Source organism: Rhinopithecus roxellana, chromosome 19, assembly GCF_007565055.1.
Source record: "Rhinopithecus roxellana isolate Shanxi Qingling chromosome 19, ASM756505v1, whole genome shotgun sequence".
In the NCBI taxonomy this organism is placed as follows: Eukaryota; Metazoa; Chordata; class Mammalia; order Primates; family Cercopithecidae; genus Rhinopithecus; species Rhinopithecus roxellana.
The window spans coordinates 3,998,343-4,025,255 of NC_044567.1; the positions used below are offsets into that span (position 1 = coordinate 3,998,343).

Here is a 26,913-nt window from a genome sequence, read left to right on the forward strand (position 1 = left end):
CAACCACTGCCTCATTTCATCTTTCCCCTAAACATTATTTCTGATATTCATCTACTTGATTCACATAGCTCTTTTAGTCCCAAGAGGGCAGATATGAACCGTCCCATTTTACAGATGCAAAACCCAGACTGCTCGGGAAAAAACGAGTTGCTTTCCAACGACGAAATCCCAGGACGCCACTGGGCCACGTGCGGCGGCGCATCTGGCCCCTCGCGATCCCACCCGCGCACGCTCCCTCCCGCGCTCCCTCCCAGCCGCCGCCGCGCCGGGTCCACGTGTGTGTGTCTGTGTGCGGAATGGGGACGGGGGCGGCGCCGCCGGAGGGGTGGGGTCCGGGCTAACGTCACGGGCGGTGCGGCCCAATCAGCGGCGGGCTCGCGGCCCCGGCGCTGGTATTGGGGCAGCGAGGGGGCAGTTCTCTATAACGCGGTCTCCAGGAGCCAGCGGGGAAGAAAGAAACCGAGCGGGCGGAAGGCGCCCTCCCCGCCGCCTGGGCCCGGGCACCGGGTGCCGGGCCCGGGGTCCTTCCCGCCTCCCGCGGCCGCAGGCCGCTTTGTTTCCCCTGCCTCTGCGCTTCGGGCGACTCGAGAGGGTCTCCCGCAGGGGCTGCGAAGGGGACGCGGCGGCAGAAGGGCGGCCGACCCCGCCGGGACTCACAGGGACCCAGGAGTCCGGCTGCCGGGAGGGCCGCGTGAGGAGAGCGAAGAGGGAGCCCAAGCTCTGCGGCCCTGGGTAGCGGGCCGGGGGCGCCCGTGAGCAGAGACCTCCCCGTCGACGGGGGGCGATGTTCCCCTCGCCCGTGGGCTCTTCGGGCAGCCAGGGCATCCCGCCGCTGGGACCTGGACCCCCTCAGTGGGCACCCCTCAGGCTGCTCCATGGAGACCCTGTGCCCCGCACCCCGCCTAGCAGTGCCGGCGTCCCCGCGAGGGTCGCCCTGCTCTCCCACGCCCCGGAAGCCGTGTCGGGGGACCCAGGAATTCTCTCCGCTGTGCCTGCGTGCCCTCGCCTTCTGCGCCCTTGCCAAGCCCCGGGCGTCCTCTCTGGGCCCGGGGCCTGGGGAGCTGGCGGCGCGGTCTCCCGTGCTGCGGGGCCCTCACGCCCCCCTGCGCCCTGGTGGCTGGGCCCCGGATGGCCTGAAGCACCTCTGGGCACCGACCGGCCGGCCCGGCGTTCCTAACACCGCGTCCAGCGAGGATGCGGACGTCGCAGCGTGCCCCCGCCGCGGAGAAGAGGAAGAGGGCGGAGGCGGTTTCCCGCACTTCGGCGTTCGCTCCTGTGCACCTCCGGGCCGCTGCCCTGCGCCCCCGCGCCCTCGGGAATCTATGACCGGCTTCGCCTCGGCCCCGCCTCGCCCGGCCCAGGGTCTCGAGCCTCAGCGTGGCCCAGCCGCCAGCCCGCCTCAAGAGCCCAGTTCCCAGCCTCCGTCGCCACCTGCGGGCCTCTCCACCGATCCCGCGGGTCCCGGGGCGGCGCCGGGGCCATTCCTGCCCGGCCAGCCTGCCGAAGTCGATGGAAACCCCCAGCCCGCCGCCCCCGAGGCTCCAGCTGCCAGCCCCTCGACGGCCAGCCCGGCTTCGGCCGCACCTGGAGATCTCCGCCAGCAACATTTCGATCGTCTGATCCGCCGGTCGAAACTGTGGTGTTACGCGAAGGGCTTCGCCTTGGATACCCCGAGTTTGCGCCGGGGGCCAGAGCGGCCGCCTGCGAAAGGGTCGGCTCGGGGAGCCGCCAAGAAACGCCGGCGGCCCGCGCCCCCTGCGCGCACCGCGCAGCCCCGCCGCCCTGCACCGACGCTCCCCACCACGAGCACCTTCAGCCTCCTCAACTGCTTCCCCTGCCCCCCGGCCCTGGTGGTGGGGGAAGACGGAGACCTAAAGCCGGCATCCTCGCTTCGCCTCCAGGGAGACTCTAAGCCCCCGCCCGCCCACCCGCTGTGGAGGTGGCAGATGGGGGGTCCCGCTGTCCCTGAGCCCCCTGGCCTCAAATTCTGGGGGATCAACATGGATGAAAGCTGACCGTGGGACTTCTGCCAAAGGGGAAAAGTTGGGACCATGGCCAAACCGCGGGCTTGAGGAGGGAGCCCCGTTTCTCACATTTGTCCCCTTCCTTTACATTTTAGGAGCTGTGGGCAGAGGGACCTAAATGACAGTGATCTTCATTCAAGCACCTAAGTGTTCGGGGTGACAGTCCTTCCCCCTCATCCTTTGCAAAGAAACCCAGGGCTGGAGTCGGGAGAAGGCTTAAGCAAAAAAGGCTGATGACATAGATTTCAATCCCTGCCCCCTTCCATCTCGGACCGTTGAAGGCAGGGCCTGCACCCCAGTGGGAGCAAAGGAGGCTATCGCTCAAAGACAGCCCCCCCCAAAAAAAGAGAGAGAGACCTCGGTGATGGACAAACCGGTTGTTACTGTGTCTGTGGGCGAGCCTGGGGTGCTGGGGCTGCGGTGGGGGTGGGGAGGTGATTGGCAGCTCCCTGGGGGCATCCCCCACCCCCACTGTCCAGGCCTTTAACCCTTTGCTCCCCTCAGGCCTTCCCTAACGCTCCAAGCACGGTTGGAGCCTTCAATGGATGAGGGAGCTTGGGTAAGAGGTAGATCACCCCCTTCCTGTCCCCTTTCTAGGCCCCCTCAAGTGCAGGTGACCCCTAATTGGTGAGATCTTCAGTCTCAGCCGCCGACCTTTCCCTTTTGTCCAGTTTTGGAGTTCCCATCTTTTTCCCTGTTTGCTTTCCGAGTGTAAGGTCTGGCCGGTGCGAAAGATTCCCCCCAACCTTGATTAATCAGCCCTTTCCCCCAACTTACTTTCCGTAGGACTGGTAGGGCTGAGGGACCTCTTCTCCAGAAAAGTGCTTACTTTGCCTGGGGAAGGGGCAAGACACTGTCCCAGGGAAAGTAATAGAAGGTGGAAGAAATCAATAAAATCAGACCAAACAAGTCGCCTTTCGAGGGCCTCCACCGATTTATGGATGAGAGGGGGTGGAGGTGGAAGGCAGGCCCGAGTCCATTCTTGGACACCCAAACTCAGCCCCCTTAAAGAGTGGAAACTAAACAAGCTGCACTTTGCAGAGGTGGTAAATGAAAGGACTCTTGGCCTAACTGCAAGAGTCTCCTGGGGTTTGAAAGGACAAAGTTTGAGTCTGGATGGGATCTGCGCTGAGGTACCTTAAGCTTCTCCCGCAACACGTCCCAGCCTCAGGCTTTGCGGGAGTTGTCAGAGATCTGATGGATCCGAAGGGGGCAGGGCCAGGGGATTAGGTTTGAGGTCAGAGGTTCTGTTTTCCAGGGGAGGGGTGAGATAGGCCTGGATCACACCCTCTGCCCTGCCCTCCAGCTAGGAGGATCTTGAGTCCGAGAGGGTTGGAAGTGTTTTCTCCTCCACCCAGGTGAGGTCAGGGGAGGTTAGGTCTTAGGCAGATGGCAAGTTGAGGTGTGAAGGGAAGCTGGGGCTTTCGGATCTACTGAACAACCGAGGGACCCAGTGCCCCTTCTGCCCCGCACTAGTGAATAGCGCCCCCTCTTCCCCCCCGAAAACGAGGTGAGAGAGGAACAGTTCCCACGCTGGGGAAGGACTTGTCTCCTTTTCTGTGAAAATGCTTTGTAAAAAGTTGTTACTGTTTGCATAGAGCAGATTCATGAGAAAAACTGTTTTGGACCATAAAAGTTTTGTTTGTTTTAAAAACTGTCTCCTTTCATTTTTCTTTCCCTGGGGGTGAGGGTGGGGGTGGGGTGGGTGGGCGTGGGGTGGGCACTTCTCTCTTTTTCCTTAACATCTGGCCTCTGTGAACCCTGCTGACCTCCCCTCCCCCTCCAGCTGTGTTGTGGGAGGAGGAAGGAGGGGTGGGGGAGTGCCTTCCACCCTGTGCTTCGGGGGTCTCCATCTTATTTTGCCCCCCAAAGAATGGAGAACGGGAAGAAGGCGGCAGACACGAGGGGTGGGGAGAGAATCGCCGTGAAGAGGGGAGCTGTTAGAAGTCTGGAAAGCAGACTCCCTGGTTTTCAAAGGCCCCTTGGTTTTAGTAATGCGCTCCGGGTCAGTGTTGGCCCCACCCGCCTGCCTGGAGCCGGGCACGGGATGATGGCGTGAGCTCAGGGTGAAGGAGGAAGGGCTGGTGGGCATGAAATACTCTTTTTGGACTTTCCTCCTCTTCGGGGCAGGAGAAGATGCTGTCAATTTAGCTTCTTTCGTCCCTGCACCACCTGCCCCCACCCTTACTCCCCCACCCCCAACTTTACTCCCCCACCTCCACCCTGCAAGTGAAAGGGTTAACACTCGACCTGGAAGGGGGCGGGGCGGCGAGTTAAAAAACACGCCTTTTAGCCAAATAAGATTTAATTCTAGTTATTTTACAGAATAGGGAACTACGTTAGTTTCCCAGGGCTGCCATAACGAATCACAACAAACTTGGTGGCTTAAAAGACAGATATTTAAGCCTCCGGGTGCAGTGGCTCACGTCTGTAATCCCAGCATTTTGGGAGGCCAAGGGGGGCAGATCACGAGGTCAGGAGATCGAGACCATCCTGGCCAACATGGTGAAACCCCGTCTCTACTAAAAATACAAAAATTAGCTGGGCGTGGTGGCTCGTGCCTGTAATACCAGCTACTCCAGAGGCTGAGGCAGGAGAATCGCTTGAACCCGGGAGTCGGAAGTTGCAGTGAGCCGAGATCATACCACTGCACTCCAGCCTGGCAACAGAGTGAGACTCCACCTCAGAAAACAACAACAACAAACCCAGATATTTCTTCTCTTCCATTTACTGGGGCCAGAGGTCCAAAACGAAGGCGTTGCAGGGCTGAACTCCCTCCGGAGGCTCTCAGGAAGGGCCCCCTCCGTGCCTCTTCCAGCTTCTGTGGCCCCAGGTGTTCCTTGGCTTGTGGCTGCAGAGTTCCCATTCTCCCACTGTATGGCCCTCCCTTCTCCTGTCTGTCACGAGGACACTTGTCATTGGCTTTAGGGCCCACCAGACAATCCAGGATGATCTTGTCTTGACATCTTTAATTAAGCTATGTTTACAGAGACCCTTTTTCCAAATGAAGTCATATTCATAGGCTCTAGGGGAGTGGGGGCTGGGGATTAGGACCTGGACACATCTTTCTGGGTTCCACCATTCAGCCCACCCCAGAAACTGAGTCCCAGAAAATAAAGAAACTTGCCTAGACTTTTTTGGGGGAAGCAAACAGGTACTGGGTGTTTGGGGTTGGAACAGGAAACAGCGCACTTCCAAGCGAGGGCCACAGTAGGAGCAGCCTGGGGAAAGGGGAAGCCCTGGCTTTCCCCAGGCTCTGAGCTCCTGGGGATCTGGGACTCCCTCTCCCATGTCAATACACTGGAGCCCAAGAGGGTCTGAGGAAGTCTGCTCTCCCTCCCAGGTGTCCTCAGCCCCTGCTTCTACCCCTCCCCTCCTCCAGTCCCGTGTCCTCTAGGGCTGGTGGCCACCGCCTTGGTTTGTCAGGGATGTGGTTGTCACAGTCTTATTTCTGTCTGGGTCTCTAAGCTCTTACAGCGTCACATGTTTTCCTTCTGTCTCAAAGGGTCTCAGAGGGTCTCCTCTCCTCGTGCCTCGGGATCTCTGCCCTCCTCTTCAGGGTCTGGCAGAATCCCAAGAGTAAGCCCGGCTCACCTCCCCCTAACCCAGCCCTGCTTACCGGCTCCTCCCTCCTCCCGGAAGCATCAGCTACCTCTAGCCCCTCCCTCTGCCTGTCACCTCTTAGACTTTTGCAGCCTAACTTCTGCCCCTGAAACCGCTTTTGCCAAGGTCAGCCAGGACAGCCCCCAACCTTAAATTCAACAGTTGCTTCCCCGCCACCACTCCTGGACTTCTCCTGGACAGCCTGTGACACTGCTGGACACTCACAAGCATCTCTCTCCCCAAAGGTCCCGCCTCTGTCTTCTTCCATCTCCTCCTCCTTTCGCGCCCCCCCCGGAAGCTTTAAAAAGACTGAGTCCAACGAAGTCCGGTGGCGCCTGCCCTCCTCCCCATCTCCCCGCAGGATTCTGTTTTCCTCCCCCAGGTCATCAGCTTGCACCTATATGGGTAAATGACTCCCACTTGACTGTCCCTGCCTCCTCTCCCTCCAGCACCCCTCCTGAGCCTTGGTCCCACATCTCCACAGGGACAATGGCAACTCATACGCCCCTGTCAAAGACCAAGCTCCTGGTCCCTGCCCACAGCTCCCTGCCCACAGCAGTCTCCCTGGTCAAGTCCACATTCTGGTTACAGCTCTGCCTGTCTCCCCATTACTTCCCCTGGACTCAGCTGTGTCCTCCCATTTGACCCACAGCTATCTATTTCCAAGCCTCCCCCTGCTTCTCCCCTCCCAAGGATCTCTTGTGTCTGTAATCTCCACTCCATCATGGTGCAGTGTCCCCTAACTCTAGGCTGGACTATGACAGTAGCCACCTAACTATTAATAGTTTCTGGATGTCTGGTTTTTCTCTGATCCCCTCAGATCAGTTTACCTTCTTACTCCGTGGGTCCCCTGATTGTATTAAATGCAGCCTTCTTGGTCTGTCATTTGGAGCCCTCTGTGATTTGGCCTTAACCGCGCCCTCCCCCCACCCCCCGCCAGCTTCCTCATCCAACTTGGTTCCCATTACTTCGCTTTATACCAGTGAAGATATACCTGGTCTACCAGGCTAGAATGCACTTCCTTCCCCAGCACGTCCAGAACACCCTTCCCTGCTTTCTTTACCTTCATTCTTTAAAGCAAAATGTCATCTCTCCCACATCTTTTTTTATTCCCCCAGTTAGATGTGCTCCATGACACCTCTAGACCCTCTTCACTCTTCTGTGTCTGGTAGGAAGGGACCGTGGAGTGTGGAGGGCGAGTGCAATTTTGGGGCCAGACACTCCTGATCCCCTGTCTCTATCGAGAACCTGGGTCAGGGAACCCCAGGCAGAACCTTCCTGACCTAAGCTTTCATTTTATTGCCTTGGTCTTAACTGAGAGTCATTGACATGTAACAACGACTTCAAAAAAATCACTCCTGCAATTGTAAAAACTTCCTGAGAAGGCTGGCAAGGTGGCTTGTATCTGCAATCCCAGCACTTTGGGAGGCCAAGACAGGGAGAATCATTTGAGCCCAGGAGTTTGAGCCAGCCTGGGCAACATAGGGAGACCCTGATGCTACCAAAAACAAACAAAAACAAAAAACAAGCTGGGTGTGGTGGCGTGCACCTGTGGTCCCAACTCCTCTGGAGGCTGAAGTGGGACAATTGCTCAGCCACTTCAGGGAAATCAAGGCTGCAGTGAGCTGTGACCACTCCACTGCACTCCAGCCTGGGTGACAAAACGAGACCCTGTCTCAAAAACAAAAACAAAGAACACTTCCTAGGAAGACACTGTCCAGTGTGCCAAGTTCCCCTATGCTGTGTTCATATTTTCTCTAAGATAAAAAGTTAGGGTATTGATAACAAAGTTATAATTATTTGTGATTTTTCTTATGTCCTTCTACAGTCATCTTGTATCTCTTGCTTCATTTTTTAAGGTCCTGAATCAGTGCCTTGGACCCAGCAGGCACCTAATGAATACTTGTCCAATGCATTTCACCCCACCTGCGTTCCTCCTGACCCCTCCACCCTTGTCCAAAGCATTTTTAAAAAGCCTTAAATGACTGCACAGCAGCTTGGCGAGTGGCCCTTGGCCAGCATGCAGTTCCAGAGCTTGTCCACTAGATGCTGCTGTCCGCTAGCACCAGAAGGAGGACAGCAAGCCAGAGAAGGGTGGCTGGGGAAGGGATTCGTTCTCCCAAGCCATGGAGTGAGAGCCTGAGGGGGATTGATGTGCAAGACGTGGTCTCTGCACACAAGGAACTGAAGCAGGTGTCAGGTGTTTCGCAGGCATTATTTTGCTTTCATAACAATAGATAAGTATTATTTGTTTAGCAGATGAGGAAATGGGACTCAGAGAGGTTAATTAACTTGCCTGAGGTCACACAGCCAGTGGAGGAGCAAAGTGGCTCTGGTCTGTCTGACTGGGTTTCCTCCTGAGTGGTTATCATAGCAAGCACTATAATGGCATTTCCTTGGAACCAGGCCTTGTTAAATTATGCTTAGTTGCTCATGTCATCCTCAGGATACAATATGAGATAGGTACATTTATTTATTTATTTATTTATTTATTTATTTATTTTTGAGACAGAGTCTCACTCTGTCGCCCAGGCTGGAATGCAGTGGTGCAATCTTGGCTCACTGCAACCTCCACCTTCTGGGTTCAAGTGATTCTTGTGCCTCAACCTCCCGAGTAGCTGGGACTACAGGCGTGGGCCACCATGCCTGGCTAATTTTTGTATTTTTTAGTAGAGACGGGGTTTCACTATGTTGGCCAGGCTGGTCTTGAACTCCTGACCTCAAATGATCCACCCACCTTGGCCTCCCAATGTGCTGGGATTACAGGCGTGAGCCACTGCGCCCACCCGTGGTACTATTAGCCCCATTTTGCAGATGAGAAAACTGAGGTTCACAGAGGTTAAGCCCATACAGCTACAGATTTGTGTCCTTTGATTTGTGCTCTAAATGACCACACTGCTGCCATGTTTCACCACCCAGCAGCAACCGGTCATGGGGTGGGAGTAGCCCCCATCAATATATAGAGGTCCCAGAACTCTGTTCCAGAGACACAAAGACACAGAGCCTGCCCCCAAGGTCCCTAGAGTGGTATGGGGAAAGCAGGACATGCAGTCCCATCCTTAGGGTGTGGACTCTCCACAGATGTGCTGAGCGACTCGAGCTGAGTGTTGAGTGTTTTACCCTCTCTGGGTCTCAGTGTCATCACCTAAAATTAGGTGACTCTGTAAGAGAAAGTGCCTCTCAGACGCAGACTTGCCAACCATGATGATTTTTTTTTTTTTTTTTTTTGAAACAGGCTCTGACTCTGTCACCCAGGCTGAGTACAGTGGTGCGATCTTGGCTCACTGCAACCTCTGTCTCCTGAGTTCAAGCAATTCTCCTGCCTCAGCCTCCTGAGTAGCTGGGATTACAGGTGCCTGCCACCATGCCTGGCTAATTTTTGCATTTTTAGAGGAGGCGAGGTTTAATCCTGTTAGCCAGGCTGGTCTCGAACTCCTGACCTTGTGATCGACCAGCCTCAGCTTCCCAAAGAGCTGGGATTACAGGTGTGAGCCACCGTGCCCGGCCAATTTTTTTTTTTTTTTTCTTTTTTTTGAGATGGACTCTCGCTCTGTCACCCAGGCTGGAGTGCAGTGGCACAATCTTGGCTCACTGCAACCTCCACCTCCCAGGCTCAGGCGATTCTCCTGCCTCAGCCTCCTGAGAAGCTGGGACTATAGGCGTGCACCACCATGCCTGGCTATTTTTTTTTTTTTTCTATTTTTTTAGTAGAGACAGGGTTTTGCCATGTTGGCCAGACTGGTCTAGAACTCTTAACCTCAAGTGATCCTCCTGCCTCAGCCTCCCAAAGTGCTGGGATTACAGGCATGAGCTCTGTTTATTTTTTGTAGAGATGGGGGTTTCATTATGTTGCTCAGGCTGATCTTGAACTTCTGATCTCAAGGGATCCTCCTGACTCAGCCTCCCAAAGTGCTGGGACTATAGGCATGAGCCACTGTACCCAGCTTCCATGATGATTTATTACAAAATCATAGCACTTAAACAAATAGAGGTGAAGTTACCTACTCTAAAATGCACCAAAATTTCAGCTCGATGATCATTACACATGTGCATTACCTGTGTGATCACCACCCAGACCTAGATAAGCAACACTTCCAGCCTTTGGGAGGCTGTGTGGGGCCTGCTCCAAGTTAATCTCCTGAGCCGGAGATGACCATGCCGGCCTCTGTCACCGAAGATCCATTCGACTTGTTTTTGACCCTCGTAAGAATGGAAGGTACGTTTTTGGGTGTGGCTTCTTTTGTTCAACATTATGCATATGGGATTCATGCTGTTTCATGAAGCTGTAGTTAACTCATTTTATTACCGTGTATAGTATTTGATTGAATGAATATTCTGCAATGTATATGTTTTCCTGTTGATGGATGTTTCGGCTGTTTCCAGATTTTAGTTTTATGTATAAAGCTGTGTGTTACAGTTTTTGTTGTTGTTTGTTTGTTTGTTTGAGACGGAGTCTCGCTCTGTTGCGCAGGCTGGAGTGCAGTGGCGTGATCTCAGCTCATTGCAACTTCTGCCTCCCGGGTTCATACTATTGTCCTGCCTCAGCTTCCCAAGTAGCTGGAATTACAGGTGTGAGCCACCAAGCCTGGCTAATTTTTCTATTTTTAGTAGAGACGGGGTTTTGCCATGTTGAGCAGGCTGGTCTCGAACTCCTGACCTCCGGTGATCCACCTGCTTTGGCCTCTCAAAGTGCTGGGATTATAGGCGTGAGGTTCTGTGCCCAGCCTTTGTGTCACAGTTTTAAAGGAAAAGAGAAAGGAGCTAACATTTCTCTTTTTTTTTTTTGAGATGGAGTCTCGCTCTGTTGCCCAGGCTGGAGTGCAGTGGCGCAATCTCAGCTCACTGCAAGCTCCGCCTCCCAGGTTCATGTCATTCTCCTGCCTCAGCCTCCCAAGTAGCTGGGACTACAGGCACCCACCACCACGCCCGGCTAATTTTTTGTATTTTCGGTAGAGACGGGGTTTCACCGTGTTAGCCAGGATGGTCTCAGTCTCCTGACTTCATGATCCACCCGCCTCGGCCTCCCAAAGTGCTGGGATCACAGGCGTGAGCCACCATGCCCAGCCAGAGCTAACAGTTCTCAAGCGTTAAGTGTTAATTGTCTCCAACAATGGGCTAAGGACTGGAGATGAGAAATGACTAAAACCTCATATTGCTCTCCCAAAGCTCACCACCTAGCAGGAGAGAGAGGTAAGTGAGCAAGCAGGACAAGGCAGGCGTAGAGGTGGAGACTGATGGGGTTGAGGGAACAGTGGAGCATGGGGGAAGGGCACCAGGGTGTCAGAGGGGGACTTCTCAGAGAAGGAGCTCTCTGAATTGAGTCTTAAAGGATATAGGAATCCCTGAAGTGAAGACCCAGAGGCACTGGGGCAGAGCACATACAAAAGTGCCAAGGTTTGAGTGGCTGGAGCACAGGGTACATGTGACAAGAGATGAAGCAGACCGAAGTCAGATCGCAAAAGGTCTTATATGTTCAGGTAAGGAGTTGATCCTGAAGACAAGAGGGAGCCCCTGAAGGGTGACCCAATCAGACTGTGACAGAAGAAAAGAGGGCTCAGGACCAGGCAGGGTGACTACTCACATTTCATGATTCATGGGAGGCTGCTGTGGAGTGCTTGGGGGAGGGCAGAAACAGGGTGGCAGGGGTGGAGGCTGTGAGAATCCATTCAGGGTCAGCAGGGAGAAGGAGAGGACAGTCTCGGTGAGCGGGGGGCCTTTACAAGGTAGACTCACCAGCTTTAGTGACAGATTGGATGTGGGGTGAGGCAGAGGAGGAGTGTGGCTTGAGTCCCAGATTTGGCCCTGGTGCCTGTGTGGGTTTGTGGCTGAGAGAGGCCTGGGCTGGAGGTATGGAGGCTTTAGGGCATCAGACAGGATTGGATGGAAATGGCCAGGGCTTCTGTGTGAGGTGAGAAAAGGGCCAAGAACAGAGTCCTGGGGGACATTTACGAAGGGGGGCCAAGTGCCACGGCGGCTCATGCCTGTAATCTTAGCACTTTGGGAGGGCAAGGAGGGCGGATCACTTGAGCCCAGGAGTTTGAGACCAGTTTGGTCAACATAGTCAGATTTTGTCTCTACTAAAAATTAAAAAAAAAAAAAAAAAAAAAAATTAGCCGGGCATGGTGGTTCGTGCCTGTCGTCCCAGCTCTTGGAGGGGCTGAGGTGGGATGCTCACTTGAGCCCAGGAGGTCAAGGAAGCAGTGAGCCATGATCGTGCCACTGCACTCCAGCCTGTGGCAGGCAAAAGAGGGAGGTTCTGTCTCAAAAACAACAACAACAACAAAATGGCGGGGGCTGGGGAGGAATGGCCAGGGAGACAGTGGGGAGAGAGAGGGGAGAGAAGAGGAAGAGAGGGGGAGGCTCTGGGGGCTCTGGTGACCCCTGCTCATTGTCCAACCAAGTCTACGCTCCCTGTGCTGCCTGGGTAGGCACATTTCCCAGCCCCTTTGCACTCAGGTACGACTATGTGATTTCATTCCGACCACTGGGCTGCAAAGGGGAAGGGGTGTGTGCGTCTCCCAGCCTGGCCTTTAAGACCCTGGGCCTGGCCGGGCGCGGTGGCTCAAGCCTGTAATCCCAGCACTTTGGGAGGCCGAGACGGGCGGATCACAAGGTCAGGAGATCGAGACCATCCCGGCTAATGAGGTGAAACCCCGTCTCTACTAAAAAATACAAAAGAACTAGCCGGGCGAGGTGGCGGGCGCCTGTAGTCCCAGCTTCTCCGGAGGCTGAGGCAGGAGAATGGCGTAAACCCGGAAGGCGGAGCTTGCAGTGAGCTGAGATCCGGCCACTGCACTCCAGCCCGGGAGACAGAGCGAGACTCCGTCTCAAAAAAAAAAAAAAAAAAAAAAAGACCCTGGGCCTGCCCGCCCCACACTCCCTTGCCCTTCCTGCTGGCTGGAACCTGGCATGGCGGTCACTCAGCTTCCATCCTGAGTCACTGGCAGGGCCCTAGGGGGCAGCACAGCAGCACATGGAAGGAACCTGGTCCCCAATGGCCATGAGAGCTGCCTGCTGACCTGGAGTGTTCACCTGCAACACAGGAAAGAAGCAAATTTTACATTCTTCAAGCCATCATCTTTTTTTGGATCTCTTTGTTCTAGGAGTTTAGCCTAACTGGTACAACTTAGCCTAAGTTAAACAGTTTAGCATAGCCCAAATAATACAGAGAATTAACCTAACTAATGAAAAAATAATTAGCCTAATTAATACAATGGAAAATTAAAACATAATAATATTGGCCTAACGAACACAACTTACCCTAACTCATCCAAGAACCAAAGGAGGAGAGTATCAAGAAAGGAGGAAAACAGGGTGGAATGTCACACAAAGATGGGATAAGGCCACGCACAGTGGCTCACGCCTGTAATCCCAGCACTTTGGGAGGCTGAGGTGGGTGGATCACTTGAGGTCAGGAGGTTGAGACCAGCCTGGGCAACATGGTGAAACCCAGTCTCTACTAAAAATACAAAAATTAACCGGTGTGGTGGAGTAGCCATAGTCCCAGCTACTCAAGAGGCCAAGGTGGGAGGATCACTTGAGCCGGGGGAGGTGGAGGTTGAAGTGAGCTGTGATTGCACCACTGTACTCCAGCCTGGGTGGCAGAGTGAGACCCTGTCTTAAAAAAAAAAAAAAAAAAGGCCGGGCGCGGTGGCTCAAGCCTGTAATCCCAGCACTTTGGGAGGCCGAGACGGGCGGACCACGAGGTCAGGAGATCGAGACCATCCTGGCTAACACGGTGAAACCCCGTCTCTACTAAAAATACAAAAAAACTAGCCGGGCGAGGTGGCGGGCGCCTGTAGTCCCAGCTACTCGGGAGGCTGAGGCAGGAGAATGGCGTAAACCCGGCAGGCGGAGCTTGCAGTGAGCTGAGATCCGGCCACTGCACTCCAGTCCGGGCGACAGAGCAAGACTCCGCCTCAAAAAAAAAAAAAAAAAAAAAAAAAAAAAGATCGATACAGGATGAGGAAGGTCCACTGGCCTTGGCAAGTGGGAGGTCACCAGTGACTCTAGAGAGCCTAGAGAGCCAGTGGGGAATGGGGATGAAATGGGAGGGAAAGAAGCAGATCCAGCTCATGCATCTCTTTTGAGGAACTTGGATGAGGAAGGGCAGAGATGAGGAAAGCTCTAGAACGAACCCAGGATCCAGCATGATTATAGTGTGTTAGGAGAGAGGGAGGGGTTGGGGACACTAGAAAGAAGAGAGGAAGGCCTCTGTGGAGGGCACGTGCTGGGCCCCAGAACTCAGGTGGACAGGGAGGGACAAGCGTGTTCCTAAACAGGCTCAGACTCCTGCTCCTATGCACACGCATACACATGAACACACATGCACACACACCTGACACAAGAGCCTGGAGACAGGCCGGGCACGGTGGCTCATGCCTGTAATCCCAGCATTTTGGGAGGCTGAGGCGAGTGGGTCACTTGAGGTCAGGAGTTTGAGACCAGCCTGGCCAACATGGTGAAACTCCGTCTCTACTAAAAATACAAAAATTAGCCGGGCGTGGTGGCAGGCGCCTGTAGTCCCAGCTATTCGGGAGGCTGAGGCAGGCGAATTGCTTGAACCCAGGAGGTAGAGGTTGCAGTGAGCCGAGATTATGCCATTGTCCTCTAGCCTGGATGACAGGGCGAGACTCTGTCTCAAAAAACAAAAAAACAGGCCGGGCGCGGTGGCTCACGCCTGTAATCCCAGCACTTTGGGAGGCCGAGGCAGGCGGATCACAAGGTCAGGAGATCGAGACCATGGTGAAACCCTGTCTCTACTAAAAATACAAAAAAAAAAAAAATTAGCCGGGTGTGGTGGCGGGTGCCTGTAGTCCCAGCTACTTGGGAGGCTGAGGCAGGAGAATGGTGGGAACCCGGGAGGTGGAGCTTGCAGTGAGCCGAGATTGCGCCACTGCACTCCAGTCTGGGTGACAGAGCGAGACTCTGTCTCAAAAAAAAAAAAAAAAAAGAAGAAGAAGAAGAAGAGGGGCTGGGTGTGGTGGCTCACACCTATAAACCTAGCATTCTGGGAGGCCAAGGAGGGAGGATTGCTTAAGGCCAGGAGTTCGAGACCAGCCTGGGCAGCATAGTGAGTCCCCCATCTACAAAAAATTAAAAATAAAAAATTAGCCGGGTGTGGTGATGCATACCTGTAGTCCCAGATGCTCGGGAGTCTGAGATGAGAGGATTGCTTGAGCCTGGGAGGTCAGGGCTTCAGTGAGCTATGATTGTGCCACTACACTCCACCCTGAGAGACAGAGAGAGACCCTGCCTCCAAAATTAAAAGTAAAGAAATAAATATATTAAAAAATTAGCCAGGCACAGTGGCATGTGCCTATTGTCCCAGCTACTCAGGAGGCTGAGACAAGAGGATCACTTTAGCCCAGGAATTTGAGGCTGCAGTGAGCTATGATCGCACCACTGCACTGCAGCCTGGGTGACAGAGTGAGACCTTATCTCAAAAAAAAAAAAAAAAAAAAAAAAAAAAAGAGGCTGGGTGCAGTGGCTCATGCCTGTAATTCCACCACTTTGAGAGGCCGAGGTGGGTGGATCACCTGAGGTCAGGAGTTCAAGACCAGCCTGGGCAACATGGCGAAACCCTGCCTCTACTAAAAATACAAAAATTAGCCAGGTGTGGTGGCAGGCGCCTGTAGTCCCAGCTACTCGGAAGGCTGAGGCAGGAGAATCACTTGAACCCGGGAGGTGGAGGTTGCAGCGAACTGAGATCACTCCACTCCAATCTAGCCTGGGCGACAGTCTCAAAACAAACAAACAAAAAAACCAGAAGGGAAGTAGGGAAGTGAAGTGTCCTCCACCCTTGGTCCCTCCCACAGAGAGACCTGTCTCGGGGAAGTAAGCGCCGCAGTTCCATAAGGCAGGAGCTTATGGAGGGAAGAGGGGAGATTGGGGATCCATTCCCAGGGATGCGGTGATCCTTGATCCTATGGCCCTGGCAGTGTGGCAACAGGGCTGCCTTTGCTGTTTTTGTGGCCCAGAGGGTGGGGACCTGGGAGCAGGAGCTGGATAGAGAGTAGGGAACCCCTGTGGTAATCACGCCTATGGCTTATAAGGGCCTGTATATCTGTCCATGTGTGTCTGTGTGGCCCTGTGAACGGGGAGCTCTGTGTGTGTGTCTGCTGGGGGTGATACTCGGGTTTGTTCATGAGTCGCGAAGGAGTCTCTGGATATGCACATGTGTGCACCGGCCTCGAGTGTGCCATCCCCTGCATTTGTCTATCCCACATGCATGCGTGTGCATCTCTTGGCTCTGCACAGCTCTGTGTCTAGGAGTGTGTAACATGTGTTCCCCCTACCTTGAAACAGAAACTGGGTCAGCCTGGAGATGTGTGGGCCGGAGTGGAGTTAGGCATGGATTCTTCAGCAGTACCAGGCTGGATGGGGAGTGATGGTAGGAGTGCAGGAGGGAGAGGGGGAGGGGGCTGGGAAAGGTACCCTTGCACCTGGGAGCCCCTTAGCCCCTTCCCAACACCTGCCCTGGTGGAAGGGGGACAAAGAAGAGAAAGTAGGGGAGAATCTTATCACACAGGGACCAGGCGTATGGGGTGGGGAGGCATATAGAGAGGGGGAGGTGTTGGTGTCCTGGCCTGGGGCTAGTTAAGTGGGGGACCAGCTGCTGCATGAAACAGGTGTCTGGGATTTTGGTCATAAAAAATGTCTTTTCTTCATTGGAAAAAAGGCTAGCATCTTTCCTGCCTGGTACCACGAGACCTGCTGTAGCAATATTTCTTAGCAATCCAAAGAAAAAGAAAAAAAAAAAAGCTGGGCAAGGTGGCACACACCTGTAATCCCAAGTACTCAGGAGACTGAGGCAGGAGGATCACTTGAGCCCAGGAGTTCGAGACTGAAGTGCACAATGATAGCCCCTGTGAATAACCACTGCACTCCAGCCTGGGCAACACAGGGAGATCATGTCTCTTTAAAAAAAAAAAAAAAAAAAAAAAAGCCCAGGCGCGGTGGCTCATGCCTGTAATTCCAGCACTTTGGGAGGCCGAGGTAGGCGGATCACAAGGTCAGGAGATCGAGACCATCCTGGCTAACACAGTGAAACCCTGTCTCTACTAAAAATGCAAAAAATTAGCTTCCTCCTCTACATTAACCTTGGCATAAAGAGAAGCTGCAGGTAGCCTCTGAGGGGCTTCTTCCCTTGATAGGGACAAAGACTGAGAGGCATCTGACCAGAAGTGGGAGGGAGGGCTGGGTTTGGTTAAAACGATGGTGTGTGCACCTATTTCTAGATCTTGCCAGGGATGCGGGAAGGGGCAGCCTGCATTGTTTTCTTCATTCCTCTGGACAAGGACACAATAGGGCCAGGGCACTCTGCCTAGGGACCTGGCTGCATCAAAAGGACCTCCAGTGCCAGAAGGGAGAATCCTTCCTCCTCTGGACCCTGAGTGCTGCAGTCAGAGAGACATCGGTTTGTCTGTTCCCCCAGCGCTGAATGCTCCTTGATCTGAGGTCCATAAGTCCCAGCCCCATAACCCACTGCACCGCCCTTGTATAATGGGAGTGGGGAGTGTAAATGCCAGGATCCAGATAGGGCAGTGGGCCAGCCCCCATGCCAAGCCTCTTTGGGGGAGGACGTGCTCTCCCCACCCCAGCCTTGCGCCCACCCTGCCTCCAGCTTTCCACTTCCTCCTCCATCTGAGCCTTGCAGCAGCACCTCCTTTCTGGGGCCCAGCCAAGTAGCACTCAGCCCACGGCAGGCAGGCTCACAGCAGCCGCAGAGCAGCCTTGCTCCCGGCGCCTGCTCCTCCCCTCTCCCAGCCTCCTCCGGCCCCTCCCTTCTTGTGTTCTGCAACCTCGAGCTTGCACGGAGCGCCCCCTGTCATGTCTGGGGCTCTATGATGGGTGCCTGGTTGGTCCAGTTGGTCCAGTTGGTCCAAGTCCTGATGAGCTCTATGTCACCCTGAGCCAATGTGGCCATCACCTCTGTTAGTCCTTTCTGAGTTCCAAGTCAGTCCAGACCCCTGTGGCCACTGTGGGTTCCATGTCACTCTGGACCAAAACAGGCACCACTTCAGTCTAATCCCTATTGGCTCTGTGATTCCCTGAAGCAACGTGGGCACCCTGTCAATCAGTCCCACCCCCCTGGCCTCCATGTCACTCCAGGCCCTGTGAGCCCTTTCCCAGTGTGGGCTGCTACAGGCTCCCTGATACTCTGGGCTGGCTTCTATGTTGATTTGGGCCAAGTTAGGTGTCCTATAGCTCTAATTCCATGACAGGCTGGATACTGTGGACAGACACCATCTTGATCAGCACTGTGGACCTCCCCTTAGGCCGGGCGCCTTTGGGCTCAGCCTCTGAGTCCACTCTGGACTCTTGTTGGTCCTGTGTTTGCCTGAGCCAAAGGGAGCTCTGTGTTGCTCTAGTTCCTTGTAGTCCCTCACCACTTGATGGGGGCCGGGAGGCCAGCAGCACTGGCATCACCTGAGACTTGCTAGCGATGCAGACTCTTAGGCCCTACTCCAGGCCTCCCTAATCAGAATCTACATTTGTCAACAAGATCCTAGAGGATCCCGGCACATGTTCAAGTTTGAGAAGCACCGTTATCAAATTCATGCTGACCTGAATCAAGGCAGGAACTTTACTGACCCAATTCCATGTCAGCTCCATGACACCTGGGCCAGTGTGGTGACAAGAGACCCCCCCTCCCCCTGCCCCATGTGAATGGAGGTGTTCTCCCTCTGGACACCCCCTCTCCTGCCACACAGGTCTATGCCTCTCCTCTGTCTCCTCTTCTTTTCTTCCACCCAGAGACCTTGCCTCTAACCAACTTCCTTCTCCAAAACCAATGCCCATTGCCCTGCCCAGCGTATCTGCCCGCCCCTGCACAGAATCTAAGCACAAAGGACTTTTGTCATCCCCTACTCTGAGCCTGGCTCTGGGGCTCCTCCCGACCCTCCCTCCCGGCCAGCCTCCTGCCGCCACCTCAGGCCACCCCAGCTGGAGGCTGCTGCGGTACTTTTCCATCCCTGCTGTTCTGTGCCTTACACACACGTTGCACAGATAGATCCAAAGTCTATATCTATATATACCTCTCACCCCCCCACCCCCGGACGTCGTGCGTCTCGTTTGCCAGGCTGTGGTCGTGCAGTCTGTCGCTCGTTAAGGCTCTGTCTCAGATTTGCATGTTTAATATTTTATCCAGGAAGTGCTTCTGGCTGGGGCTCCGGGAGGTGGTGTGAAGCTGACAGAATGTCAGGCCCCGGAATGGTTGCTCACGGGTGGTGGCGGTGGGACGAGTGTCTGCGGGACTGGGGATGGTGACGCCAGTTCCTGGCTGCTTGTCTGGGCTTCAGCACTGGGGTGGGGTAGCAGGAGGTGGGCTTGGGGAGAACATGCTGGAGATCAGGCCCCAGCTGCACAGACAGCTTCCCTTCCTTGGACCACATGGCTATCGGAAGGATGGGCCCCGAATTTGAACTTACTTTTTAGGTTCAGCAGCTCCACTAGGTCTTAGTCACTTCCGTGTCCGGGGATTTTCCAGGAGGAAGAAGCCCTTTGACTCCATGGGGAAGTGGCGGTAACTCATCCTCTTCCTGGTTCACCCTGTACCCGGGACAAACCATGTAGGAGAACAGAGTGGGAAAGAGAAAATGGGCTGCCACAATGTGACCTTGGGGAGCCATTGAACCCTTTTTTTTTTTTTTTGAGACAGAGTCTCCTTTGTCGCCCAGGCTGGAGTGCAGTGGTGCCATCTCAGCTCACTGCTACCTTCACCTCCCAGGTTCAAGCAATTCTCTGCCTCAACCTCCCAAGTAGCTGGGATTACAGGCACCTACCACCATGCCCAGCTAATTTTTGTATTTTTAGTAGAGACAGGGTTTCACCATCTTGGCCAGAGTGGTCTCAAACTCCTGATCTCAAGTGATTTGCCCGCCTCGGCCTCCCAAAGTGCTGGGATTATACCGTGCCCGGAGGCCAAGATCTTTTTTTTTTTTTTTTTTTTTTAGGTGGAGTCTCACTCTGTTGTCCAGGGTGGAGTGCAGTGGTGCTATCTCAGCTCACTGCAACCTCCACTCCCCAAGTTCAAGTGATTCTCCTGCCTCAGCATCCCAAGTAGCTGGGATTACAAGCACGAGCCACCATGCCTGGCTAATTTTTGTAGACGGGTTTCATTATGTTGGCTAGGCTGGTCTTGAACTCCTGACCTCAGGTGATCCTCCCACCTTAGCCTCCCAGATTACTGGAATTACAGGCGTGAGCCACCGCACCCAGGGTATTGAGCTCTTTGGGTTCCTGTGGGTGACAGGGGAGGACCATGAGCATCTTTACCCTCGCCGCCCCCCAGCATGTTAGAGACCTGAGTCAGTGGCAGGCACTGTAGAGCACTGAAGAAATCCCTTCTGTTCCCAGATATTTGTAAATAACTCAGCGGGCAGGGGGGGAAAGGAGGGAGAAAGATGAGACTCTGGCCCAAGGGCAGATGGAATCATCTGAAGATGGAGAAAGGGAGGAGGGGGGAGCAGACAGACACAGGCCTTTCATTCTGACCCTTGCCAGGCATGAAATGCCTGATTGTGCTTGTGTCCAGAGAGCTTAGTGGGGCCTGGAGGTCAGAGGGAGAAGGGAGAGCCCGCTCCATCCCCCAGGTCCCTCGGGAACAAGCTCCCCACACAATTCTGCTGCAGTCTGGTGGGGGGTCAGACAGAAAGGGATTCTTTTTTTTTTTTTTTTGAGATGGAGTCTCGCTCTGTCGCCCAGGCTGGAGTGTAGTGGCGCAATCTTGGCTCAATGCAACCTCTGCCTCCTGAGTTCAAGCAATTCTTGTGCCTCAGCCTCCCGAGTAGCTGGGATTACAGGTGTGCCACTAGGCTGGCTAATTTGTGTGTGTGTGTGTGTGTGTGTGTGTGTATATATATATATATATATATATAGTAGAGATGGGCTTTCACCATGTTGTTCAGGCTGGTTTTGAACTCCTGACCTCAAGTGATCCGCCAGCCTGGACCTCTCAAAGTGCTGGGATTACAGGTATGAGCCTCCGCATCCACCCAGAAAGGGCTTCTTAGCAACAGAGGGAGTGTGGCCCCAGGTCGCACTCTCCCCACCCCTTGCTGAGTTTCAGGGCCTGGAGGTTTATCCGTGCAGAATTTCTGGAGTCAGTCCTGGCTGGGGCAGGAGCAGAGGAAGGGGGTGTCAGTGGGAGGGTGTATGTGATTATCCCTCAGCCTGCAAATGGGACCTCCTCCTACCCCAGACAGTTCCACATTTGCTCCCAGCTGCTCCTCCCCCAGGTGCCAAGTTGGGAAGTTCTTCCCGGTGTCTAGCTTCAGTTCCTTCCACTGCCACTGCAGTGCGATTACTCTCTGTTTTGCTATTTGGAGGCCGGAGGGGAGGCAGTATTAGGGATCTTCACGTCCTGGGGTTTGTGCCTTGTGGTCTGATGTGGAAACCGAAAGGTCAGTCTCCCAATCCTGTTCATTCTCTGCCCACGTCCATAGAGCAATGAGCCGCTAGGTAAAGGGGTGCCCTCCTGCCGGCACCCCACCATCCACCCCAGTGACAAGAAGTTGGGAAGCTTAAAGGGCCTCCAAACAGCCGACACCGCCAAACCCTGCACTGAAGTGCAGGCGTTTTATAAGAGGGGGCCCTCTGCTCCTCATAATTCCCTCCATCTAGGTCAGTGGTTTGCGAACGCCTTTCGGGACTTTTTGTACACTTGGGACTTTTTGTCCAAAGGATATCATGCAGAAGCGGAGAGAAACAAAACCAAGAACAGCCAAGCCGCTGTGGGGCCACTGAGGGCGGGGGCAGGACGACCTGCCGGGTCCACTCCTCCAGCCTCCCGGAAGCTCCGCCTCCTCTTCCTACCCCACCACATCCCACGGGGGCTTCTGAGAGCGCCCCGGGGATTCCCAGTGCTTGGCGGGGCACAGTTAGAAAAACACTGATCTGCAAAACTGAGTTCCTTAACTCCTGGAATCTGCCAATCAAAGGGAAAGGGGGCCAGCGGAGATAGGAATATAACCGGCAGTCCCACAGGGCCAACTGGATGACAAGGAAAGAGGAGGTAGAGAGAGGCTGAAGAGCAGAAAGAGCAGACTGCAGACCCGACGGGCTCTGCAGGCTGGGGCCATTCCATTTGGGGGCGACATTGATTGGTCCTCAAGAATCTCCAGAGCCTGGACTGAATTATAGCACTTGCTGGGGTTGGGAGGCAGGTCTGTGCTTCAAGGAAAAGAATTACATGATAAATTTGAGAGGAGAGCCTTCCATAGTGGTTAAAATACAAAAATATGGAACAACGTGCATCCTTGAAGGCAAGTCCTCAGCCTGCTGGGTCTGTTGATTCACCTGAAAAGCTCATAGCCTTAGGATCTTGAGCAGCGGTTCTTTTTTTTTTTTTTTTTTTTTTTTTTTTTTTTTTTTTTTTTTTTTTTTTTTGAGACGGAGTCTCGCTCTGTCTCCCGGGCTGGAGTGCAGTGGCCGGATCTCAGCTCACTGCAAGCTCCACCTCCCAGGATCACGCCATTCTCCTGCCTCAGCCTCCCGAGTAGCTGGGACTACAGGCGCCCGCCACTTCGCCCGGCTAGATTTTTGTATTTTTTAGTAGAGACGGGGTTTCACCGTGTTAGCCAGGATGGTCTCGATCTCCTGACCTCGTGATCCACCCGTCTCGGCCTCCCAAAGTGCTGGGATTACAGGCTTGAGCCACCGCGCCCGGCCGAGCAGCGGTTCTTAACTGGGGAGATTTTGCCCTCCCTCCCCACATTTGGCAACTTCTGGGAACATTTTTGGTTGTCACAACTCAGGAGTTGCTAATGGTATCTATCGGGTAGAGCTCAGGGATGCTGCTAAGTATCTTACGATGCTCCAGAAAACCCCCTTCAACAAAGAATTACCCAACTCCAAATATCAATAGCACTGAGGTTGAGAAAGTCTGGTCTAGACTCTAGACAATACTAGTGTCTTTACTGTATTTATTTATTTCCCCAAGTAGAGGGTATGTTTCTGGAAGTTAGAAATAATGACTTTCCTGCTTGTCTATTGCATCTACCTGAGCACCTTACGCTCAGCAAGTGCTTTACAAGTATTTGTCAGACAAATGCGAGAATAAAGGACCCACCTTGACATGGTCAGCAGCACTCCCCTTTCTATCCAGAGCTGGGTTTGGCAGAGGCACATGCTACATCTCAAATTTAGTTAATAGGTCTTGCAAGGGATCCTGATCCCAGGCAACCCTGGGAGAAAGCTGGGGAGGGCTCGCCCAAAAGTGCCTGAGCTATTGACTCAAAAATACCAGATGCTCATTTCTGATGCAATTTACATCTCATATGCATACTGCTTTGAATATGATTTGCAAGCTGCTCCTTTAAAGTCAAAAGACACATGGCCGGGCATGGTGGCCCATGCCTGTAATCCCAGCATTTTGGGAAGCTGGGGCAGGTGGATCACCTGAGGCCAGGAGTTTGAGTCCAGTCTGGGCAACATGGCAAAACCCCATCTCTATTAAAAATACAAAAATTGGCCGGGCGCGGGGGCTCACGCCTGTAATCCCAGCACTTTGGGAGACTGAGACGGGTGGATCACGAGGTCAGGAGATCAAGACCATCCTGGCTAACACGGTGAAACCTTGTCTCTACTAAAAATACAAAAAATTAGCTGGGCGCGGTGGCGGGCGCCTGAGTCCCAGCTACACAGGAGGCTGAGGCAGGAGAATGGCGTGAACCCGGGAGGCAGAGCTTGCAGTGAGTCGAGATCGCGCCACTGCACTCCAGCCTGGGCGACAGAGCGAGACTCTGTCTCAAAAAAAAAAAAAAAAAAAAAAAAAATTAGCCGGGTGTGGTGGCAGGCACCTGTAATCCCAGCTGTTCGGGAAGCTGAAGCAGGAGAATCGCTTAAACCCAGGAGGTGGAGGTTGCGGTGAGCCGAGTTCGCACTATTGCACTCCAGTCTGGGCAACAAGAGTGAGACTCCATCTCAAAAAATTAAAAAAAAAAAAAAAGAAAAAAAATTAGCCCAGCGTGGTGGCACACACCTGTAGTCCCAGCTGCTCTGGAGGCTGAGGCATGAGAATTGCTTGAACCTGGGAGGCAGAGGTTGCAATGAACCAAGATTGTGTCACTGCACTCTAGCCTGGGCGACAGAGCAAGACTCTATTTAAAAAAAAAGGAAGAGGCCCGTACCTCCTCGCTAGCAGCCGTCCGGAGCCAGCCAACCAGCGGAAAATGGCAGACAATTTTTCGCTCCATGATGCCTTATCTGGGTCTGGAAACCCAAACCCTCAAGGATGGCCTGGCCCATGGGGGAACCAGCCTGCTGGGGCAGGGGGCTACCCAGGGGCCTCCTATTCTGGGGCCTACCCCAGGCAGGCACCCCCAGGGGTTTATCCTGGACAGGCACCTCCAGGTGCCTACCCTGGAGCACCTGGAGCTTATTCTGGAGCATCTGGAGTCTACCCAGGGCCACCCAGTGGCCCTGGGGCCTACCCATCTCCTGGACAGCCAAGTGCTCCCGGAGCCTACCCTGCCACTGGCCCCTATGGCGCCCCTGCTGGGCCACTGTCGGTGCCTTATAACCTGCCTTTGCCTGGAGGAGTGGTGCCTCGCATGCTGATAACAATTCTGGGCACGGTGAAGCCTAATGCAAACAGAATTGCTTTAGATTTCAAGAGAGGGAATGATGTTGCCTTCCACTTTAACCCACGCTTCAATGAGAACAACAGGAGAGTCATTGTTTGCAATACGAAGCTGGATAATAACTGGGGAAGGGAAGAAAGACAGTCAGTTTTCCCATTTGAAAGTGGGAAACCATTCAAAATACAAGTACTGGTTGAATCTGACCACTTCAAGGTTGCGGTAAATGATGCTCACTTGTTGCAGTACAATCATCGGGTTAAACAGCTCAATGAAATCAGCAAACTGGGAATTTCTGGTGACATAGACCTCACCAATGCTTCATACACCATGATATAATCTGAAAGGGGCAGATTAAAGAAAAAAAAATCTAAACCTTACATGTGTAAAGGCTTTGTGTTCACTGTGAGTGAAAATTTTTACATTCATCAATATCCTTGTAAGTCATCTACTTAATAAATATTATAGTGAAAAAAAAAAAAAAAAAAAAAAAAAAAAGGAAGAAAGACACGGTTTTTTGGCCTTGTGTTGCTTTTCTTCACTTCTCTAGGGACCTCTGTCTGCCCCCACCCCTCTTTCTTGGCTCACTTTCTGGTGAACACCCATCTGTTGGGTCTGTTGGGCCCACATTCACTTAGGTTCCCCAGAGCCTGGCACAAAAACCTTAGGAAACCCGTGGATGGTGAGATGCAGAAAAACAGGCAGGCCACTTGAATTCCAGCTGCCCTCTGTGGTCACAATCACAGTTTTTGGTGCCCCACATACCTGAGTTTCATCCTAGCTTTTGCCATTCCACAAACGGTATGTTCCTGAACTAGTGAGTTAATCTCTCTGTCCCTTAGTCCCCCTCAAAGAGGGATAATAATATTTACTTCATGGAATTCCTATGATGATTAAATAAGAAAATCTATTACAATGACAGGCTTTTGGTAATTTGGTAGGTGCTCAAGGAGTGGTAACTGGTGTGATGATGATGATGATGATGATTATTTTGAGATGGAGTCTTGCTCTGTCGCCCAGGCTGGAGTGCAGTGGCATGATCTTGGCTCACTGCAGCCTCTGCTTCCCAGGTTTAAGCAATTCTCTTGCCTCAGCCTCCTGAGTATCTGGGATTACAGGCATGTGCCACCACACCCAACTAATTTTTTTGTATGTTTTAGTAGAGACGGGGTTTCACCATATTGGCCAGGCTGGTCTCGAACTCCTGATCTTGTAATCCACCAGCCTTGGCCTTCCAAAGTGCTGGGATTGCAGGCGTGAGCCACTGTGCCCAGCCTGATGTGCTTATTATTAAGTCTGGTTTCTCTGAAGCCACCATCGACAGGGAAGAGTTGCTCCTCTGAACTTCTTGCTCTATTGGGAGTCCCTTAACGAATCATTCTTTCCTTCTTGAAACCCTCTCTTCTCTTGGCCACCATCTTTTGGAATCCTCCCGCCCTGCTGGCCATTCTTTCTTAGTCTCCTTTGCTAGTTCCTTCTCCTTTGTCCTACCTCTAAATTTTGGAGGGCCCCAGGGCTTGGACCCAGGATCACTCATCTTTTCTCTCTGGGTGTCTGTGACTTTAAACACTGGGGATTCCTGATTATTTCTGCAACCCAGAGACTCAGAACTAACAGCTACTTGATATCTCCACTCAGATATCTAAAAGTCACCTCAAGCCAGGCTTAGGGGCTCACACTTGGAATTCCAGCACTTTGGGAGGCCAGGAGTTCGAGTCCACCTTGGGTAACACAGCAGGATCCCATCTGTTTGAAAAACAAACAAACAAAAAATGTTTGGGTTGGGCATGGTGGTGGCTCACGCCTGTGATCCCAGCACTTTGGGAGACCAGGAGTTAGTTCAAGGCCAGGCTGGGTAACATCGCGGGACCCCCATCTCTGAAAAAAATTTTTTTAAGGGCACTTCAAAATCAACAATGACTCAAACAGTATCGTGATTACTTTTCTAACCCTTTCTTTCTTCCAGACTTCTCTGCTGTAGAAAATGGTCCTGTCATCTACCCAGTTGTTCAAGTACAGGAATCCAGGATAGATAGCCCTCAGCCCCTGTATTAGCTATTTATATGGGGGTAACATATTGCCCCTTAAACTGAGTGGCTTAAAATAATAAACATTTATGGCCAGGTGCCGAGGCTCATGCCTGTAATCCCAACACTTTGGGAGGCCAAGGTAGGAGGATCGCTTGAGGCCAGGAGTTAGAGACCAGCCTGGACAAGATTGTGAGACCTCAATTCTACAAAAAATTAAGAATCAGCCGAGCATGGTGGTGTGCACCTGTAATCCTAGCTACTTGAGAGACTGAGGCAGGAGAATGACTTGAGCCTGGGAGGTGGAGGGTGCAATGAGCTGAGATCGTGCCACTGCCCTCCAGCCTGGCTGACAGTGAGATCCTGTCAAAAAAAAAAAAAAACAAAACCCACAAAATAATAAACATTTATTATCTCACATGAAAAACGGTTTCATTGGGTCAGGATCCAGAGTGACTTAGCTAGGCTAGGGTCTCTCATGAAGTGTCAGTCAAGATGTCCTCTGTGGTGCAGTTATTTAATGGCCTGCCTGAGCTGGAGAATCTGTTTCCAAGGGGATTCTTCCATGTCTGCTAAGTTAGTGCTGATGGTTGACAGGAAGCCTCAAGTCCTTGCCACGTGGACGTCTCCACAGAGCTGCTTGAGGGTTTCCATAGCATGGTAGCTGGCTTCCGC

The 26,913-nt window shown here is 53.2% G+C and overlaps 2 protein-coding genes across 2 annotated transcripts; both read left to right on the top strand.

The window, feature by feature from the left end:
- The first annotated feature begins 419 nt into the window (after positions 1-419).
- Positions 420-3,678, top strand: EPOP (elongin BC and polycomb repressive complex 2 associated protein). The gene has a single exon (XM_010379343.2). It carries the CDS (start codon positions 876-878, stop codon positions 2,013-2,015), a length of 1,140 nt encoding a protein of 379 aa, XP_010377645.1. The 5' UTR covers positions 420-875; the 3' UTR covers positions 2,016-3,678.
- Positions 3,679-23,759: 20,081 nt separating this feature from the next.
- On the top strand, positions 23,760-24,709 carry LOC104668202 (galectin-3). The gene has a single exon (XM_010370848.2). It carries the CDS (start codon positions 23,804-23,806, stop codon positions 24,548-24,550), a length of 747 nt encoding a protein of 248 aa, XP_010369150.1. The 5' UTR covers positions 23,760-23,803; the 3' UTR covers positions 24,551-24,709.
- The last annotated feature ends 2,204 nt before the right edge of the window (positions 24,710-26,913 follow it).